Source organism: Pelodiscus sinensis, chromosome 2 (assembly GCF_052426305.1).
Source record: "Pelodiscus sinensis isolate ZL-2025 chromosome 2, ASM5242630v1, whole genome shotgun sequence".
Lineage (NCBI taxonomy): Eukaryota > Metazoa > Chordata > Testudines > Trionychidae > Pelodiscus > Pelodiscus sinensis.
This window is the reverse complement of record NC_143053.1, coordinates 232791628-232813173: the sequence shown is the minus strand read 5'-3', so window position 1 is coordinate 232813173 and position 21546 is coordinate 232791628. Positions and strand designations below refer to the sequence as shown.

Sequence of the window (21546 nt, the reverse complement as noted above, 5' to 3'; positions counted from 1 at the left end):
CATGCTAATGAAGCGCGGGATATTTAAATCCCATACTTCATTTGCAATTTCGGTCACCCTCATTAGCCTCCCTAGTTCGAACTAGGGGGCTAGTGTAGACGTACCCTCAAAAAGGGGAGTGAAGGGGGCAGATCAACCTGGACCTGCCCCAGCCAGGGGACATGCACATCTCACATGGCTGTTGCCCCCTAGAGCTAGGGGTACGTCTAGACTACAACTCTCTGTTGACAGAGAGATGTAGATTAGACACATCAAAATTGCTAATGAAGCAGGGATTTAAATATCCCACACTTAATTAGCATAAAATGGCCACCACTTTTTTCAAAATGGAGGGCTTTTTTAAAAAAATGGCAGTCTAGACCAAAAACTGAGGTTTACAGGATCTTTCGAAAAAGGGTTTATTTTCCAACATATCCGCGTCTAGACTTCTGGGTGGTTTTTTTTTTTCAAAAAAGTTCCATTTTGAAAAAAGCGGCGGCCATGTTAATGCTAATGAAGCACGGGATATTTAAATCCCTGCTTCATTAGCAATTTCAACATGCCTAATCTACATCTCTCTGTCGACAGAGAGGTGTAGTCGAGACAGAGCCGTAGTGGCCGTGGAGAGGTGCTTCTCATCTGGCCCCCAGCTGCTACAGTGAGAGAGGGCTGTATACTGAACTCCTCATCCCCAACCCCACCCCAGAGCAATGATTTAAATGAAGAAAAACAAAACTTAATTGAATTAAGGACCTGAGTAATGCTCGGTAAATCTTCTAGTTTCAGAAAAAGAAGTAAATTTTTAAGGACATGAAAAACTCTAAAATTTTTTTAACATGTTAGCCCCCCACCTCACCCTACCCCCACTCTACTAGAAAAACGTATTAGGGCTGCTGTTGAAAAAAATGAAGGAGAAAGTCTACAAAATCAGAGAATTTGATAATAAATAGTTCTTATATTTGGTAAAGCCACAATTATCTTTGAAAAATAAGGCTTAAATGTATTTTAAGCATGGTTTCATTTATACTTAATTTAACCTACATTTTTAAGAAGAGCTCATAAGGAAAAATACTGATTTTCTTACTGTTTCTGATTTCTCTTCTGTCTGGGTTTTTTTTCCTTTTGATTCTTCTTTGATTTTAACAGGTACTGGCTCTTTGTCAGTAGAAAGAGTTGTATGTTGTACGCTTTCATATTCAGACTGAGGAAACTGAAGTTTTGGGGTCTCTTCCATGACACCAGCTGAGTCTTTAGCTTTATACAGTTGTCCTCTCTCCTGAACAAGGACTTTTCCCTTTAATCTGTTTTCTGGAACCCCATAATCTTTAGAGTTTTCTTTATCAGTTAATACTTTTTTCTCTAGTTTAAAATCTTTTAGTTGTGATGTCATAATTTCTTGATTTTTCTCAGTTTCTACTGGAGTTTTCCTTGAAAGTAGTTCACCTTTTTGCTTCCCTGTGTCAATTGCTGGTAATTTTGATACTGATTTATCAGTTCCATTAATAGATTTTTGTCTTGAAAATGTATGATCTTCTTCCTTACCTTTAAATTTTGTTGGAAGTTTGCTTTTCTTTGATAAATCTTTATCATTTATTTTCACATCAGTGCCAGCATCCTCCTCCTCAGCCTCAGGATAAATAACATGCATATCTTGAACACCAGGAGGTATTACTGATTTTGTGAATTGCCTGTTACCTTTTCCAGTTTCCTGTTTAAAAAATATTAAAAACATTTACAGTAACCTTTATGTTGCTCTGAAGTCCCAATTCAGCAAAGTATTTAAATACCTGCTTAAATCCCAGGGTACGTCTAAACTACATGGCTCCGTCGACGGAGCCATGTAGATTTGTTGTTTTGGCAAAGGCAAATGAAGCCGCGATTTAAATGATCGCGGCTTCATTTAAATTTACATGGCTGCCATGATGAGCCGACAAACAGCTGAACAGCTGTTTGTCCACTCAGCGCGCTAGTCTGGATGCTCCCCTGCCGACATCAAAGCCCTTTGTCGGCAGACCCAGTAAACCTCATCCCACGAGGAATAACGGGGCTGCCGACAAAGGGCTTTGATGTCGGCAGGGGAGCGTCCAGACTAGCGTGCTGAGCGGACAAACAGCTGATCAGCTGTTTGTCGGCTCAGCGCGGCAGCCATGTAAATTTAAATGAAGCCGCGATCATTTAAATCGCGGCTTCATTTGCCTTTCCCTATGTGTCTAATCTACATGCCTCTGACGACAGAGGCATGTAGTCTAGACACAGCCCCAGTGACTTGATCTTAAGAATGTACTTTAAAGTACTTTGCAGACTAAGAAGTGGTTTTCTTACATATTTAAAGTTAAACTCATACTGAAGTGCTTTGCTGAACTGAAGTCACAGCCATTAACTTTTATAATTAAAAAAGGTACCAAACAACTGCTTCAAGCTGTCCAAATAGGAATGAATTGACAATAGATAGGATGGCTATGTATTTAGAAGAAAATGTAATTTATTATTGCACTTTCTAAATAAAGAAGAAGTTACTCACCTTGTGCAGTAACAATGTTTCTTTGAGATGCATGTCCTGTGGATGCTCCACTGTAGGTGTCAGGCTTGTCCCGGCACTGCAGACTGGAGATTTTTTCTAGTTGTAGTCTGCCGGACCGCGCATGCGCGATGCTCATCTCGTGCCTTTCACGCTGTTTTGTGTGTGGGCAGTCTGGCTTCCGCCAGTTCCTCCTGATCCTCTACAATCTGAAAGACATAAGAAACAAGGTACTCCGAAGAGGGGAGGAAGGCGGGTCGTGGAACACCCATGGGAAATGCATCTTGAAGAACCATCGTTACTGCACAAGGTGAGTAACTGCTTCTTCTTCGAGCAGTGTCCCGGGGGTCCTCCACTGTAATTTTGCAGCAGTAGCTTGTGTAACACATGCAGGATTCAGAGCTATGGTGCTGCAGCAGTGGAGAGGACAGCTGAAGCAACCACTGTATCAACTATAAGGAGATTAGGTATGGCATAAAGTTTAGCAAACATGAAGCCAGGGGACCATGTAGCAGCCCTGCAAATGTCTCGTAAGGAGACTCCTTTGAGGAAAGCAGTTGATGTTGCCATCACTCGCGTTGAGTGAGCCTTCGGGGTGTGCAGAAGAGGCTTATTGTGTAAGGCGTAGCATCATTTTATGCAGGAGACAATGATTGTGGAAACATGTTGCACTGATAAGGGATGGCTCCTAGATCGTTCCACCGTGGACAGTAGGAGGCTTTGAGATTTGCAAAAGCATCACGTTCTATTGTTGTAGAATGCCAACACTCGATGGACATCCAAGGTATGGAGGCGTACCTGCTGTGCTGAGGAGTGGGGTTTGGGATAGAATGTGGGAAGAACAATGGGTTCATTTATGTGGAATTCCGAATTTACTTTAGGTAAAAGGTAGACTGAGGCTGTAGTATCACTCCCTGAGGAGTAAATATCGTGTAGGGCAGTGACACTGAAAGGGCGGACAGCTCCCTGACCCTTCGTGCTGAGGTTATCGCCAACAGAAAAATGACTTTCATTGTTAGGGTGTGGAGATCACACATCACTAGAGGTTCAAAAGGGGGTTGAGTTAGGGCATTCAAAACTAGCTCCAGGTTCCAGGGGTCCACTGGCTGCCTGAGGTGTGGGAAAAGGTTAGGAAACCCTTTCAAAAATCTCTTTGTCATTGTATGGGAAAATACGGAATAGCCATCCACTGAGTGTCGGAAGGCAGTGATAGCCTCTACATGCACCTTGAGGGACGAGCAGGTGAGGCCGGAATTTTTAAGATGTAAAAGATAGTCCAAAATGTGGTGAATAGGTGCCGAGTATGGATCCAAGTCTACGTCAGAACACCATGAAAAGAAGCATCTCCACTTATGCAGGTAAGTATTACACGTATTCGATTTTCTGCTATGTATCAGGATTTGTTTGACAGCTTGAGAACAGATCGTTTCTGTTTGTTGGAACCAACCAAGTACCAGGCCATCAGAGCAAGGTGGTTGAGTTGAGGATGCATCAGTTGCCCGTGGTTCTGCATCAGCAAGTTGTGACATCTGGGAAGAAGATATGGAGAGTGGATCGGCATGAGACAGGTAAGGGAATTACATCTGTCATAGCCAGAAGGGGGCTATTAGAATTACTGTGGCTCCTTCGATTGCTATTTTCTTCAAAACTCTGGAAATTAAGGGAGTGGGTGGGAAGGCGTACAGAAGGTGGTGACTCCAATTGCATAGGAAGGCGTCCCTCATGGAGTTTTGTCAGATCCCAGACCTTGAGCAGTATTGAGGGCACTTTGTGTTGCAACACATGGCAAAGAGATCTACTGATGGGAACCCGCAGCAAAGGAATATGGTGTAGAGTATTTCTGGGTACAATTCCCATTTGTAGTTTGTGGAGAAATGTCTGCTTAGTGCATCAGCTGTAGAATTCTGTTCCCCAGGGAGGTACGCTGCGATGAGCGTAATCTTGTGTTGGCTGCACCAATTCCATAAGCATATTGCCTTGGCACAAAGCGATCAAGAACAGGCTACTCCCTGTCTGTTCACAGTATACTGTGGTCATATTGTCAGTAAGGACTCGAATGTCTTGACCACGGATCAGAGAGAGAAAGTGCTGACATGCGTTGAAGATTGCCGCAACTCAAGGAGGTTGCTATGTAGCAGCAATTCTTGGGGGACCATAGTCCTTGGGTTTGCTGGTCCTGTATATAGGCGCCTCAACCTAGAAGTGATGGATCAGTGGTAAGTTGCATTGTTGGTTGAGGGCAATGAAAGGGAATCCCGTCCATCAAATTGCTGGGGATGGTCCACCAAATCAATGATTTTCTTACATGAGAAGGTATCGTAACTCTCCTGTGGACATCGTGGACCTTTATGGTATATATCGTAGCTATCCAATGCTGAAGACATTGGAAGTATAATCTTGCACATGCTACAACATACATTGTAGACACCATATGGCCCATGAGCTGCACGTAATTGAGTACAGGTGTCCTGGGACTGGTAGAGAGTAGTTGTACCAGGTCCTGGATCTGTTCACAGGTAAGAATGCACGCACCTTGGTCAAGTCGAGGCATGTGCCAATGAACTCTAGTGATCGTTGTGGTATCATGGATGACTTTGGGACATTCAGTATAAGCCCAAGCACCTCGAATATGGATCTCGTGGTGTTGGTGGCATGAAACACTTTGGTGAATGAAGATGCTCTGATTAGGCAGTTGTCAAGGTAGGGGAATATTATGATTCCCAGTCGTCGCAGGTATGCCGTTAATACTGCCAGTGTCTTCAAGAAGACCCTAGGAGCTGACGAGAGACCGAAGGGCAGGACCTTGTATTGGAAATGGTCTGCATCTATTTGGAAATGTAGGAATCATCTGTGGGCTGGGTGAATGGTCACATGAAAGTAGGCATCTTGTAGGTTGAGGGACATGAACCAATCTCCACTGTGCTGTGATGGAATGGTCGTCGCCAGGGTCACCATCTTGAAATGTTATTTGCGAAGGTACCGATTTAAACCTCAAAGGTCCAGAATGGGCCTCCAACCTCCCAACTTTTTCTTGGTCAAGAAATAGCGGGAATAAAAACCTCTGCCTCTGAACTCATCTGGAACCTTCTCTATCACTCCGATTGTCAGAAGATGAAGTGCTTCTTGTTTTAGCAGAGGCTCGTGAGATGGGTCCCTGAAGAGGGATGGGGTGAGAGGGTGGAAGGAGGTAGTGAGCTAAAGGGGATGGCGTAACCTAGTGCGATGAGCTGTAGGACCCATCTGTTGGTGGTAATATGGGCCCATCAATGGTGGAATGGCCTCAGATGGTGGTGGAATAGTGTATTTGCTGCATGAGGATGGTTGTCTAACGGTATGGTTCGAGTCCCTCGACCGAGACATCAAAGTTGCTGTCTGGTGTTTTGTTTACCGGACGCTTTGGGTTGAGGTTGCCTTCTCGGCTGTCACTGTCTGTTGCGTTGGTGGTCTTGTTGTCTGTATTGGGTCATTGGATGGTACAACAATCTTTGCCTCTGGTAGGGTGTGTACCACTTGCGGTGGTAAGGCGGGGTGTACATACCTAGAGTTCGCAGTGTGGTTCGAGTCCTTGCCTCAATGGAGAACTTTGTCTGTCTTTTCTGAGAAGAGACTTTGCCTGTCAAAGGGGAGATCTTCAACTTTGGACAGGAGGTCTTTTGGTACCGCTGCTTATTGCAGCCATGATGTCCTATGCATGACCACTGAGGTAGCAGTGGTCCGTGCTGCAGTGTCTGCTGTGTCAAGGGCTATGTGCAGAGCTGTCCTGGAAGCCGCATACCCTTCTTGTGCCACCACCTTGAGTACTTCACGTTTCTTGTCTGGCAGGTGTTCTAAGAATGGAGCCAGTTTCGAGTAATTATTGAAGTTATGATTGGCCAATAATGCAGCATAGTTGGCCATGCGAAGAATTAATGTCGCTGAAGAATAGACTTTTTGGCCAAAGAGATCCAGAGGCTTAGTGTCCTTGTCTACGTTATTAGTTTTGGGGTGACGAGCTTTTGCCCTCTGTTGTGCTGCATCCTCAACAAGAGAATTTGGTTGTGGATGCATGAAAAGGAATTCCATGCTCTTTGCAGGAACGAAATATTTCTTGTCTGTTCTCTTGTTAGTAGCAGGAGTTGATGCTGGCATTTGCCACATGTCATCTGCTATTTCTAATATTGCATCATCGATTGGTAGTGCCACTTTGGATTGTTGTGACAGTTGCAGATTTCTGAGAAGATGGTGCTGTTTTTGTTGTACCTCAGAAAGTTGAACCCGTTGACTGTCGGCCAACCTCTTGAACAACTCCTGAAATTGGCGGAGGTCATCAGTTGGTGATGCATCGCCCAGAAAAACTGCGTCATCCAGTGACAATGAAGACTGGTCAGTGGGTGAGTGCTCCTGCAGTTCTTCATGTTCGGACGACTGTTGTTGTGGCTCTGTGTGCTGTGGCATGGACGTTTCAATTCCGGTCGTAGTAGGTGGTCTTGTTGAAGACAGTGCAGGTGAATGAGTCCTGGTAGATGACGGTTGGGACTGGTGAGGAGACAGTGATGGCAATGTGTTCCAGCGAGGTGAATATGAGTGATGTCTATAGTAGCGGTAGTGACTGGGAGAGCGATCGTAATAGTGTGAGCTATGCGGGGACCTGGAGTAGCATCTGCTCCTGGTGTTCCTGAATGACTAGAGAGTGTAGGGGATCTAGGTGAGCGTGACCTTCCCCTCGAGTGTGTGGATGGTGCCAGTGCTGATGGTGATAATGAGATGAGGCATAAGGGGAATAATGAGTTTGCCTTGTGGTATAATGTCTCAGTGAATGTCTTGACGAAAATGAATGAGCTGGAGATGGTGAAGGTAGTTCTGGAGAGAAACACATTTGCTCTGGGCTCGGAGAGGGCATTCGTAACTTGCGAGTCTTTTGTTGAATCTTAATCTGCTCTGGGGATTGCTCAGGTGAAGATGAGCCTGGGGTGGAAATGTCCCTGGCTGCACCACATCATGAAGGGGTGGTGCCGCCAGTGAGCTATTCTTCGGTGCCGAATGTGCTTGCAGTGCCGGCGGTGGTGGCAGCACTGGCGTCAGATGGAGTGTCTGCGCTGGTGCTGAGGATGCCAGTGCAGCTGGTGCCAGTGCCAAGGTGGTTGTCGGTGCCAAGGTGGTTGTTGGCGCCGAGATGCATGCTGCTGCCGATGTCTCTATTGGTGCCGGTGTTGATACCAGTGCTGGCTCAAGACTCAGTGCCAGTCGAAGTACCGTAGACGATTTTGGTGCCATATACCTCGATGACAGTGGGTTTGGCACTGATGTGCTGTGGCTCTGCTTAATTTTATCTGGTCCGCATGTAGGAAGCATGCCTGAGGTGCCTGGCTTATCCCTTGTGCTAACGCGCATCGGGGGCAAGGAATGAGAGGGAGAAGGCCTCTTCTTCATTTGTTTAGGCAACGATGGTCGGCGTCGACTGGTCTCAATGAGTTCCTTTGGGCGGGAGGAGTCGGTCTCTTGCGGCTGTCATGCCTTATCGAATAAGAGCATTTTAAGCCGCATCTCTCTGTCCCGTCTTGCTCGCGCCGTGAGCTTAGAACAATGGGGACATTTCTGGGGGATGTGTCCCTCGCGTAAGCACTGTATGTAGAGAGCATGCTCATCTGAGGCGGGCATCATCTCGTAACATGAGCCGTGCTTTTTAAATCCGGGTGATCCCGGCATGTCGTCTCTTACAGTCTACGGTTCTTCTTCTTTCCCCTTCTTTTTCTTTTTTTTTTAAGTTGATGACTAACGTGTCACCACAACAAACGCTAACTAACTATACAACATTTTTTTTAAACAACTATATGAACTAGAACGGTAACTAATGAGGACTACAAGTATATAACAACAACTATAACTAACAAGCTAACTGATTATAATTCTCTCTCAATCCTGACAGGATTCTGAGGAGAGAGCGTTCACTCCGTCGGTAGCCAAGGATGGTCAGGAGGAACTGGCGGGAGCCGGACTGCAAGCACACAAAACGGAGCGAAAGGCACGAGATGCGCATGGCACATGCACAGTCCAGCGGACTACGGCCAGAAAAGATCTCCAATCTGCAGCGCCGGGACAAGCCCAACACCTACAGTGGAGAACCCACAGGACACTGTTCAAAGAAGAAGTTCACATATCAAATGCAAAAATTTACATTAACAAAACATTATAGTTAAATAGTTAAAAATGAAAATAAGGAAATACAAAACATAAAGTTCCTATAGAAATATTATCCGTGCTGCTGATATGAAGAATGATCATTCTTGACTTTCTTGTTAAATATGTGATTTAATAAATTATTAAATTTATAGCATTCATTTCACAGGATGTACATTTTGACCAAGTTAGCCTTGCAATAGGAACTAAGGATGTAAAAGACTAGTTGACTATCCGCTAAGCATTTGCTTATCAGATAGTATTTTGACTAGTCGATATCACCTTCCCTTTGCAACCTCTATAAGAGAGAGGCAGCAAAGGGAGGAGAAGGGGTACTTCAAAGTGGCAGTGCACAGCGGCACTGACACTTGAAACCCCAACCCTTTAAAATGTTGCCTGTGCGCCATTCAAAGGAACAGCCATGGAGCCTGGGATCAGCTGGGGACTCCTCAACTGATCCAGGGTTCCGGGGAAATGTCGAGTGGAGGATTATCTAGGGAGTCCCAGCTGACCTTGGGCTCCACGCAGCACTTCCCCATCAGCTGGGAACTCCCAGCTGACACTGGGTTCCAGGGAAATGCCACACGGAACCCAGGGTCAGCTGGGGACTCCCCAGCTGACATTAGGCTCCTAGCAGCATGCGGTGTAGCATAAAGCCTAGGGTCAGTGGGGGACTGTGAGTCCCCCGCTGACCCTGGGGTCCATGGCTTTGAAATGCACATTTCCATTTACCCGAAAATTTGCTATACAAGATAGCATAAGGTTTTTCTCCATGTACCCTGGAACAGGCAGGATGGATCATTAATAAATAACTTGTAGGGACTCCTCCTCTTCACTTTTCAACTCAAAAATGTTCTTTCCTGTTGTTCTTCAAGATGTGTTGCATCCATATCTTTTCAACTTTTGGGGTAGCTCCCCAAGCACAAATATTACAACATTTCCACGCAGTTCCCATTGGAGAGGCTTGAGCATCTTCTATCACCTTATGCTATTGCATACAAGTATTCAGGGTTTAGTCACCCTCATCTCACCTTAGGGTATGTCTACACTACAAAGTTAATTGGAACTAACAGCCATTAGTTCTAATTAACTTTAATAGCGGCTACACATGCAAACCGCTAGTTCGAATTTAATTTGAACTAGCGGAGCGCTTAATTCGAACTAGGTAAACCTCATTCTACGAGGAGTAACGCCTAGTTCGAATTAAGTAGTTCGAATTAAGGGCTGTGTAGTTAGAGCAGTGGTCTCCAACCTTTTTACACCCAAGATCACTTTTTAAATGACAGTCCAAGCCAAGATCTACTGCTCCGCCCCTTCCTTGAAGCCCCACCCTCTCTATTCTCCTCCTCTCCATCCCTTGCTATCCCCAATCCTTATACTGCTGCATTTTTTTTAAAAAAATTCTTCTGTAGGAAGAGGTTTTTCCAACATTTGGCCTGAAATGGAGGCTGAACCATGCTCCAGCTGATCGGGCGGCTTCCCCTTTGTGCCTGCCCACGTGGAGCTTAGTGCACCCTGGCTGAGTGCCATGTCCAGCTGGCTGGGAAGCCGCTTCTCTTTGCTCCAGCCCGGCTGACCTGCGCTCAGCCCGGGAAGCTTGCTCCAGCGCAGCTGGAGCTAGACGCAGCCTCCCTGGACTGAGCACAGGGCAGCCGGGCTGGAGGGAAGAGAAGTGGCTGCCTGGCCAGCTGGCCATGGTGCTCAGCCAGGATGCACCAAGCTCTACATGGGCAGGCACAGAGGAGAAGCCGCCCGATCAGCTGGAGCGCGGGGCAGCCTCTTTCAGCTGAAAGCCACAGTCAGCTGGCTGGGGTGTTTCAGCCCTCCCGACCTCCCAGCTCCCACCATTCCTCACAGCTACTCACTTGTGTTGTTGCTCGGTGAGTAGTTGCTCCTCAAATGAGGAAATCTAATGTAAATGTACTGCACAGGCAGAGGGCTTAAGAGCTACTCTTAGAGCCCCTGAGATCTACCAGTAGATCCCAATCTACTGGTTGGTGACCACTGAGTTAGAGGCTAGTCCTTCCCAGGTTGCCCTGGTGGCCACTCTGGGTACAACCAGGGAAACTCTTCTGCCCCCCTCCCAGCCCCGGAGCCCTTAAAGGGGCACGGTCTGGCTACAGTGCCCGTGCCAGTTGCAAGCCTGCCAGCATCCAGCCAGCAGACCCTGCACCTGGCACGGCATGAGGCTGCCACCCAGCCCTCCACCTCTTCCCAGGACCAGGCTGGTGGCTCTCAGGAGCCTGCCCAGGACCGCAAGGCGGGTGCCCGCCTGGTCTAGTGCAGAGATCATGGACCTCATTGAGGTTTGGTGGGAGGCCTCCAACGTCCATGACCTCCGCACTAGGCATAGGGATGCAGCCGTCTAGGGCAGGATAGCTGCTAGCCTGGCCACCAAAGGCCACATGTGAACCCAGAAGCAGATTTGCATGAAAATCAAGTTGGTCCAGTGAGACCCCGACCCTGAGCTTAGAACATAAGAACGGCCGTATCGGGTCAGACCAAAGGTCCATCTAGCCCAGTAACCTGTCTGCCGACAGCGGCCAACACCAGGTACCCAAGAGGGGATAGACCAAAGACAATGACCAAGCGATTTGTCTCGTGCCATCCATCTCCAGCTTTCCACAAACATAGGCCAGGGACACCATTCCTACCCCCTGGCTAATAGCATTCCATGGACCCAACCTCCATGAATTCATCTAACTTCTCTTTAAACTCTGTTATAGTTCTAACCTTCACAGCCTCCTGTGGCAAGGAGTTCCACAGGTTGACTATGTGCCGTGTGAAGAAGAACTTCCGCTTATTAGTTTTAAACCTGCTGCCCATTCATTTCATTTGGTGTCCTCTAGTCCTTATATTATGGGAACTAATGAAGAACTTTTCTTTATTCACCCTCTCCACACCACTCATGATTTTATAGACCTCTATCATATCCCCCCTCAGTATCCTCTTTTCTAAGCTGAAAAGTCCCAGTCTCTAGCTTCTCTTCATGTGGGACCTGTTCCAAACCCCTAATCATTTTAGTTGCCCTTTTCTGAACCCTTTCCAAGGCCAAATATCTTTTTTGAGGTGAGGAGACCACATCTGTACACAGTACTGAAGATATGGCGTACCATAGTTTCATACTTCCCCTCCTCCTCCTTCCCCTGGCTTCCCCCTTCCAGCTCCCTCCTCCCAGGTTCCCACCTGCCCTCTCTAACCCTCTCTCTTCCCTTCTCCCACCTCCTTTTCCCAGTCTCCCTAGAGGTTAATCCCCCCCTAGTTTTGTTAAATAAAGAGAGTTTCTATTTTTGAACACGTGTCCTTTATTTTTTACATCAGGCAGAGGGGCTAGGGAAGGGTAAGTGGAAGGAGGTGAGGGAAGAATGGGGCACGAGCCCCCAATGGGGAGGACTGGGGTGGCTCTGCAGGCTCCTCGGGGTGGAAGCTGCTTCAGGACCCAGATATAAGGTTGGGGAGAAGTGGGATTGGGTGACAGCAGGGAGGGGAGGTGTTGGCTCTCGGGAAGAGAAGGGGAGGGAGGGGAATTGGGTTGCGCAGGGCATCCCAGTCAGCTCATTGAAAAGCCGGCCACTCAGCGCACATGCCCCAGCGCGTGGAGGGGGACAAGTGGCTGTACCGGCGGCTCTGGGACCTGAGCATAAAGTAGGGGGGGCGATTGGGTTGGGAGTATGCCCCTTTATAGTACCTTCTGGTACTCCGGCATATCTGATAATCCAGCACCACCTAGGTCCCAAAGGTGCCAGATTATCAGAAGTCTACTGTACTTGTTTAACTAGATATAAGGTATTCTGTAAGCTATGGGCAGAAAACACTATGTAACCTTTAGATTATTGCTCTCCTTTTGCCTCACGATTAGCACCTATCCAGGGATCCGGGATTCCCCCTCCTTCCCCATCACTTCATCCACCCATTAAGCATCCTATATAATTAGTTGTAACCTATTGTCTGCGCTGCTATTGTCATTTTTTCAGGAATACAGGATCTGTCAAAAAAGGGTTTATTTTTGACAGATCTGAGTCTAGACTGCCGGGGGGGTTTTGAAAAAGCTCCGTTTTGGAAAAAAGCGGCAACCATGTTAATGCTAATGAAGCATGGGATATTTAAATCCCTGCTTAATTAGCAATTTCAACGTGCCTGATTTGCATCCTTCTGTTGACAGTCTACACGTAGCCTCTGAGCATGTGATGGCCCCACATTGCCATGCTGCAGTTTCTGCTGCAGTTTCTGCAGACTGCCTTCGTGGCCCTGCATGAGCTCGATCCTGAGCTCATCCTTGAGAACCTCTGCCTGTGTGAGGGAGCAATGCCCTTACAATCACACCCTGAGGTGGAGCGACGCTTCTGGTGGCTGGACACCTGTTCCAACTGGTGGGACTGACTGGTGATGAGGTGGTGGGACAACCAGTAGTGGCTCCAAAGCTTCTGTATGAGGAAGGAGACATTCTTGGAGCTGTGTTCCTGGGGCTCCCCTGCCCTCCAAGGATGGAACACCCAGATGAGACCTTGCCACCCCCCTAGAGAAGCAGCTCGCCATCACCATCTGGAAGCTATCCACGTTCAACAGTTACTGGTCCATGGGCAATCAGTTTGGCATGGGAAAGTCAACCGTCGGGGCCCTCCTCACGCAGGTATGGCACTCTTTGGCTGAAGTCCCTGGAGGGGGGGATACTGGAAAGGGGGAACCCTGGGGTGGGTGGGAGGAAAACCCCATCCCAAGGGGGTTCTCCAGTCCTGCCCTCACACAACCTTTCAGGGGGGTGGGCAGGCTTCAAAGGGGGTGGCTGCTGGGGTGTTTGGGGGGGAGAGAGGGGAAGGGCTTGGGAACCTCCCAAGGGCTCTGGCACCCACTTTGATTCTCTGTTTTGTTTCTTTATTTGTCTCCTTTTACAGGTGGTGAGGGCCATTAACACCATCTTGTTACGCAAGGTCATCCACCTGGGCAATGTGGACCCCATCACCGCTGGATTTGCCGCCCTGGGCTTATCCAACTGCAGGGGGGCTATTGACGGAACACACATCCCTATCCAGGCCCCCGACAACCGTGCAGCACAATATATTAACAGAAAGGAATATTTTCTGTGACTGGCAGGTTGAAGCTGTGAGCTTCTAATCAAGGTTTGAAATCTAGAAGCCTCTGCTCATTGGTTGAGCCTTAATCTGGGGGAAGGGCTATCAGGCAGTCCAGGGCTTTAGAAAGCAGTGAGTCAGTGACCAGGAAGCTTGTGAACAGGAGCTGCTAACAGGCAGTTTTGAGAGGGAATTCTCCAGGTGAAGGAGGAGCTAATACAGGACTCTTCAGGGAAGTGGCTGTTTGAAGTGTGTGTCTGTGTTTGGGGTTCCTTGCTGTGTGCTGAGCTTGTGTTTGTCTGTGTTTTTTTCCCCTTCTCCCACCCGCCCCCAGAAGTGTGCTGTGACTGGCAGGTGGAAGCTGTGAGCTTCTAATTAAGGTTTGAAACCTAGAAGCCTCTGCTCATTGGTTGAGCCTTAATCAGGGGGAGGGGCTATCAGGCAGTCCAGAGCTCTATAAAGCAGGGAGCTTGGGAACGGGCTGCTAACAGGGAGTTTTGAGAGGGAGTTGGGAAGGGAGTGAGATACACTCGCCATTCTTTAAAATCTTTTCACTAACCTATTATCAAAACTTCCTGAGCTCTGGTGGGCCTTCAGGGGTTTATGGCATCAGAGGCAAGGCTTTGAGCCAGGCCTAGCCTCAGCCTTATAAAAAAGGCAGCCAGAGTGAATGCAGAGAGCAGCAAACAGGGCAGAAACCAACCCTTGGAGTTCACTCTAGGAGATCCCCATAGTGTTGGTGCTCTTTCCCTTAAAAAAAATCTCTCTCCTGACTTTCAAGGAGGCATTTAATAACATCTGAGGAATCTCTCAGAAGGAAGGCAGGTATGGATAGTGATAGGTCTGCTGTTGTTACCTGCACAGCATGTGTCATGTTTGTCTTCCTCCCAGAAGAAAGAAGGGATTTTATCTGCACTAAGTGCAAGCTGGTTGCCATTTTGGAAGAAAAAATTAGAGGACTTGAGGCCCAAGTATGAACCCTATATTCCATCAGAGAGGATGAAGACTCCCTCGATAGAAGGCAGCATTTAATCCTGCAGGCACAGCAGGCTGAACAGCCCATGAGGGCAGTACAGGACAAGGAAGAAAACTGGCAGCATGTAACCTCTAGAAGAAGAAGAAGGCCAACTCAGGTATCCCCCATTCCTGTAGAGGTAAGTAACCGCTTTCAGGCTCTCTCCACAGGCAGTGTGGTGGAGAATGCTATGGCAGGGACCTCTCAGGGAAGAAATCCGAAGGGAACACCATCTACCGGAAGGCATGGGATGCGTAGTTCTAGAGATGGGGGCTCCATGATCACCACCCCCAAAAGAAGACGCAGGGTGGTGGTGGTTGTGGACTCCCTCCTAAGAGGGACTGAGTCATCCATCTGCCATTCAGACCTGGAATCTCGAGAAGTGTGCTGATTACCAGAAGCTCGCATTCAGTATGTGACTAGGAGTCTTTCAAAACTGATCAAACCTTCAGATCGCTACCCCTTCCTGCTTCTTCATATAGGAACTAACAATACGGCCAAGAATGACCTTGAGTGGGTCACAGCAGATTATGTAGTGCTGGGAAGAAGTATCAAGGAATTTGAAGCATAAGTGGTGTTCTCATCCATCCTCCCTGTTGAAGGAAAATGTACAGGTAGGGATCGTTGAACTGAGGAAGCAAATGCGTAGTTGCACAGATGGTGTCGGAAAGAGGGCTTTAGTTTCTTCGACCATGGGACTCTCTTCTGGGCCCGAGGATTGTTAGGAAGAGATGGGATCCACCTAACCAAGAGTATGTCTACACTAGCTCGTTAGTTCAAATTAACATTTAACTGTTGCGTCTAGCCGTGGGCAGTTAGCTCGGACTAAGGGGGATTTAAAAATGGCGGCGCCCAGGAACATATTTAAATCCCAGGCTTCATTTGCAACTCCGGTTGCCCTCATTTGCCTACCTAGCTCAAACTAACGAGCTAGTGTAGACATACCCCAAGAGAGGAAAGAGCATCTTTGCGGGCAGGCTTGCAAACCTAGTGAGAAGGGCTTTAAACTGGGTGGGAGGTGGAGGGGGGGGGACGGTGACCAAAGCCCTGAGGTAAGTGAGGAAGTCAGATCATAGAATCATAGAATAATAGGACTGGAAGGGACCTCGAGAGGTCATCGAGTCCAGCCCCCCGCCCTCAAGGCAGGACCACGCTCCGTCTACACCATCCCTGACAGATGTCTATCTAACCTGTTCTTAAATATCTCCAGAGAGGGAGATTCCACCACCTCCCTTGGCAATTTATTCCAATATTTGACCACCCTGACAGTTAGGAATTTTTTCCTAATGTTCAATCTAAACCTCCCCTGCTGCACTTTAAGCCCATTACTCCTTGTCCTGTCCTCAGAAACCAAGAGGAACAAATTTTCTCCTTCCTCCTTGTGACACCCTTTTAGATATTTGAAAACCGCTATCATGTCCCCCCTTAATCTTCTTTTTTCCAAACTAAACAAGCCCAGTTCATGAAGCCTGGCTTCATAGGTCATGTTCTCTAAACCTTTCATCATTCTTGTCGCTCTTCTCTGTACCCTTTCCAATTTCTCCACATCTTTCTTGAAATGTGGCACCCAGAACTAGCAAAGCGGACAGGGGACTGCAGACAGGGGAGTTGAAGAGGGAGAGCAAAGCGACCCCACCGCCGAAGAGGCTACCCGGTGATAGTACAAGCTGTGGTGTGAGTGTGCCTGACTGTTTGAATTTTACAGTTTGAAGTGTGAATTGAGTCTGATTCCAGGTGAGTGCTAGCAGTTTCAGTTTCAGCTTCTGTGGCAGTTGGGACTGAGAGCCTGCCATTGTTCCCTTGATTGCCTCTGATTAGCCTCAGGCTCAGCCTTCCCCTGTGTGACTCAGAAGGGGGCAGGCCTGACCTAGGCAAGCAGGCTTTAAAAAGCCAGAGCAGTGCGACCAGGGGAGCGAAGCGGACAGGGGACTGCAGACAGGGGAGTTGAAGAGGGAGAGCAAAGCGACTGGACCCCTCATTTTTGTCGCCAGCCCCAGAGCCTAAGGGGCCCACAAAATCCACTAACCCTGGAACCCCATAAAAGTTAATCTGGCCTGAGGCCTTAAACCTCCCCCGTTACCATAGAACTGGAGTGCCAGAGGAGTGAGGTGTCTCTGTTGGAGCCACAAGAGTAAGGGTTGGGGTTTTTTGGAGGGGTTAGTTTTTTGCATCTCACTTGTGTGGTCCCCGACTGATTTTTCTGTGGGTCAGTGGCCTCCTGTCCCAAAAAATGATCCCAGCCCCTCCCATAAATAAAGACAATGTTGAAATGTTTTGTGTTGGACATAGTATTTTATTTAAAAATGAAGCCGGGCCAAGCCCTCATCTGGCCACAACATCATAACACCACTGCACCCCCACACACACACTACCCGTGAGCCCATCAGACACCTGAAACCCCTGCCCTGCCCTGAGCCCCCCACATCCACAAACTCCTACACCCCTCACATCTCTAGTCTTGTGCCACAACACGCCTGTACCACACACACTTTGCAAACCTATTTCCTGAGTCCATCGTACACCTGATAAGTCTGCAGCTTGCTCAGCACCCCAACCTTCCACCTGACCCCAACACTCTCCAGCCTGGAGCTCCCCTCCCCATGCCAGCATCTCCTTCTCCACCTCCTCCTGCATCCAAATTCCCTCCTAGAGCTTGCACCTCTCACCCCTTCCCACACCCAAATCCCTCATTCCGACCGCAGAGCCCACACTTCCTGTCTCAACCCAGTGAGAGTGAGTAAGGGCTGGGGACAGCAAATGATGGAGAGGAGGAGAATGGAGAGGGCAGGCCCTCAAAGAAGGGGTGGTGTTTTAGGGAAGGGATGGGGTAGATCTTGTCTTACCCTGACATTTAAAAAATGATCTTGGATGTAAAAAGATTGGAGAAGACCACTGGCTAAGATTAAGAACTACACAGAAAAGTATATATAGCTATTACACAAAGAGAACTTACTAAATCATGACCAACAAATACCAATAACCACCACAGGTTGTAAAAATACACTAAGGGAAGTCAGGGGTACCTCCATCATTATACCTGCACATAGCGATGAGAGGAAGCAGAGAGCACTTCAGTGTTCGCATCAGGCATTGCTGTTGGAAAATTTTCCTACAACTGCTTAGCATATGTACACACCATGAATAGAAGGCACATGTGCAATCATTCAATGAAGGACTTGCAAACATCTTTCTTATTTCTAGAATAGCCATTAACTTTGCAGTAAGATAAACTGATAGTTCATGGAGAAAAAAGTAGGAACTCAGAAAACCATTGTTACCGTTTTTTAGTAAAATAATTATCTAATTTTAACCACATCTCAAAGACATCTCAGCCATTTTGGTATCCATATAAATACATGCTTATTTATTCAGCTCATTTCCATGCCCTTTCATTTGCATTTTTTCAGAACCTATACAGCCTTAAATTTATAAATAAACTTTAATTCTTTTTATAGAATTTTGACTCATCCAAATAATATAAATACAATTTTCATCCAAAACCTCTCAACTTGCAAAGTACCTCTACAGCTTTTTGTAATTTTTCTTCAAGGTTTTTCTTTTCTTGTTCAAGAACTTGAATATTTTCCTATGATAAAGAAAGAAAGTTTGTTTAGATCTTGTGATTTCTTAATGTTTATCATTCAAATCTATGAGTCCAACTCTGGATTTATATTTATTTGTATTTAGTAACTAATATCTAAGTTTAAAATCTCTTGATTTTTTCTTCCACAATGATAGCTATACTGGGATGACTAGAAAAGCTATAAAGAAACCTTAGAAACAACACTGATCCTGTAGCACCTTAGGGAATGTCTACACTGCAGCATTTTTTTTGAAATAACTAAAGTTATTTTGAAATAATGAGGTGAGCGTCTACACAGCAAGCCCGTTATTTTGAAATAATTTGGAAATAATGGGCTTCTTATTCCAAAATCTGTAACCCTCATTTCAGAAGGGATAATTCCTATTTCAAAATAGCTATTTCAAAATAGGTTGTGTGTAGACAGCACAGCTGTGGTTATTTTGAAATAAGTGGCCTCCAGGTCTTCTCACAGGTGCCCTGGTGGCCATTCTGTTCACATTCATCAGACACAGGAATGTAGCCATTTATGGCTGGATGGTAGACAGTCTGGGCCAGAAGGGACACGTGCACACCCAGGAGCAGGTGAAGGTCAAGGAGCAGAGGCAGGCCTACACAAGGCCAGGGAGTGTAAGTCCTGCTCAGGGGCAGTACTCCAGACCTGCCCCTATTTTAACCAGCTCCACTGAATTCTGGGGGTGTCAGTCCCTTCCCATCCTTTTTGAGGACTCTGGGCTGGAGATACCTGTTATCAACCTCCCAGAGGGCATGGCTGTGGACGAGGAGGACAAGGAGAAGGTGCGGGAGGAAGAGGAGGAAGAAGAGGAGGCCAGCCTAGACATGATTCCCACCAGCCAGGAGGTCATCCTCACCCTGGAGCTGGTACTTCCCTCCCAAGATGTTGTCCAGGGATCAGACAAAGACAGGGAAAGCCCATCAGGCGATTCCATTATTTTCCCTAGACACACATGGGGGAAGGCAGCGGGTGGCAAGGGGTTGTGCACTCCTCGCTCAGCCTTCTTGGCCTGGGGATCACCTATGCACATAGCTGCACATGGAGCACCAGTCCAGAGCACACAGCTGCAATGAAGCTGCCATGCAGGAACCTTGCACTCCTGCTCACAGGGTTCATGAACAGGCCTTCTTTATTCCCAACCCCGTGGTGGGATACCTTCCCACCACAAGCCATCACTACAGAGGATGTGGTCATAGAGACACACACACAGCAGTACTGCACACACCACATGGGCATGCCTGCATGCTTGGGGCAGCATCTACTCCCGGGCATGCATCCCTGTAGTGGCACAAACAGACTCCGCCAGCCAGTAGGATTGAGGGAATGTATTGCTTCTCCAAGGATGCAGCACAGCACAGATGTAATCTAGTTACAGGGCCAGGCCTAGGATGCCTCAGCCCCCCTTGAGATGGGGGAGACTGGGCCCCTAAATCCTAGGCCCCCTTGCTTAGGCTGCTTCCTCCATGATTCTGGACAGAAACTACCCTCTCTTTCAGCCCTGTCCCCCAGCCAGGGTTTGGACCCCGCCTTCCTCCCTTTGTCTCTCTCCCTGGGAGGCGACCGGTCAGACAGGTTGGGATACCATTGCCTAGTGACTCATCCGCTGTCCTGCTGGGCCATACTACAAACAGCCGCCAGTGGAGGTCACCCACAGTCCACTGCCCAAGCCCAGAAACCAGCAAGCCCACCACACCACAGCCCCTCTGCTGTAAACCTCTCAACTCTAGTCCTCAGTTACAGGCCAGCAGCTCCGTCACCACAATCCCCCCAGAAGCTCCACTGGGATTGACCAGTGCAGCCCCAGTCCCCCCACTTCTGGAGAAGACAACAGTCTGTATCTCCTGGGAGTGCAGTTGGGGCTCGGTTGCACAGTACCCTGTCCCACATCACCTTTGAGGGAAGAAGGGGAATTTGGCCTGCCCCCACCAAGGAGCTGTGGGATGGGAGGACGGGAAGTGGAGCCGCCACCCCAACAGAGCCACAAGCTGAGGATGGGCACCACAGCTCTGCTCCCCCTCCCTCCAGAGAAGTCAGCATCAGTGATCCCTCTAAGCTGTGCAACAGCACAGCTTCACAGGTGATTAATCATCCTTGCCTAGTGAGAGGCTCAGGGCTCTGTGCCCATTTCATAGCTTAGAGGAAACACTGGTCACAGCTGGCTAGCATGTCCACCATCACCACGGGGAACCACTGTCATAGGACCAGCACTGCCCTCGCTACCTTGTGGCCCTGGTGAGCCATCCCAGACCTCCCAGCCCAAGCCCTGACTCCTGCACGTCCTATCTGCCCTGAGCTCTCTCAAGGACCTGAGCAACACCGGGCACATTCTCTAGTTATATGCATATTTGAAATATACACAAACCATTGATGAAATAGAAGAGACTCAGCAACTATGGAGATGCACTTTTCAAGGCTGGTGACTGATTTCCACACTATTATGAGACACAGGTCATCTTCCACTTTGTTGCACAATCACTGCCACTCTCTCTCTCTCTCTCTCTCTCTCTCTCTCTCTGTGTGTGTGTGTGTGTGTGTGTGTGTGTGTGTATATATATATATATATATATATATACACACAATGGACAATGGGCTTAAACTGCAGCAAGGGAGATTTAGGTTGGACATTAGGAAAAAGTTCCTAACTGTCAGGGTAGTCAAACTCTGGAATAAATTGCCCAGGGAGGTTGTGGAATCCTCATCTCTGGAGATATTTAAGAGTAGGTTAGATAAATGTCAGTGAGGGATGGTCTACACCAGTGGTCCCCAACGCGGTGCCTGCGGGCACCATGGCGCCCGCTGGGCCATTTCTGTGCCCCTGCTGAGTGATCGGGGCCGGCCCCGCCCCCAGGCACATGGCACAGGGGCGGCGCCAGTCCCGGGCACGCAGCACATGGGTGGCCCCACCCCTGGATGCGCAGTGCATGGGCTGTGCCGGCTCCTACGCACACAGCACAGGAGCAGCGACGGCCACAGGCACATAGCGTATGGGCAGCCCCACCCCGGGCGTGTGGCACAGGAGCGGCGACAGCCCCGCGAGTGCGGCGCATGTATGGCGCCGGCACCAGGCACGCAGCATATGTGTGGCTCCGCCCCCAGGCGCATGCGCGGCCCCACCCCTGGGAGCCCAGCAGTCCCAAAAGGTTGGGGACCAGTATTTGGTCCTGCCATGAGGGCAGGGGACTGGATTCGATGACCTCTCGAGGTCTCTTCCAG

General features: G+C 48.2%; 1 protein-coding gene and 1 long non-coding RNA gene across 8 annotated transcripts in view; one reads left to right on the top strand and one right to left on the bottom strand.

Annotated features, from left to right (window-relative positions):
* CCDC7 (coiled-coil domain containing 7) overlaps positions 1-21546 on the bottom strand; it is a 361859-nt gene that overhangs the window by 155844 nt on the left and 184469 nt on the right. For all 7 annotated transcript variants that reach the window (XM_075922671.2, XM_075922670.2, XM_075922665.2 and 4 more), the window contains 2 exons: positions 18258-18323; positions 1064-1687 (listed from right to left, as the gene is read on the bottom strand). In XM_075922671.2, the coding sequence (XP_075778786.2) occupies positions 1064-1687; positions 18258-18323 (690 nt within the window). The remainder of the gene's footprint in view (positions 1-1063; positions 1688-18257; positions 18324-21546) is intronic.
* Positions 2140-8804, top strand: LOC149525445 (uncharacterized). Its single transcript, XR_016348646.1, has 3 exons — positions 2140-4065; positions 6742-6867; positions 8403-8804. It is a non-coding gene; the product is annotated as an uncharacterized LOC149525445 (long non-coding RNA).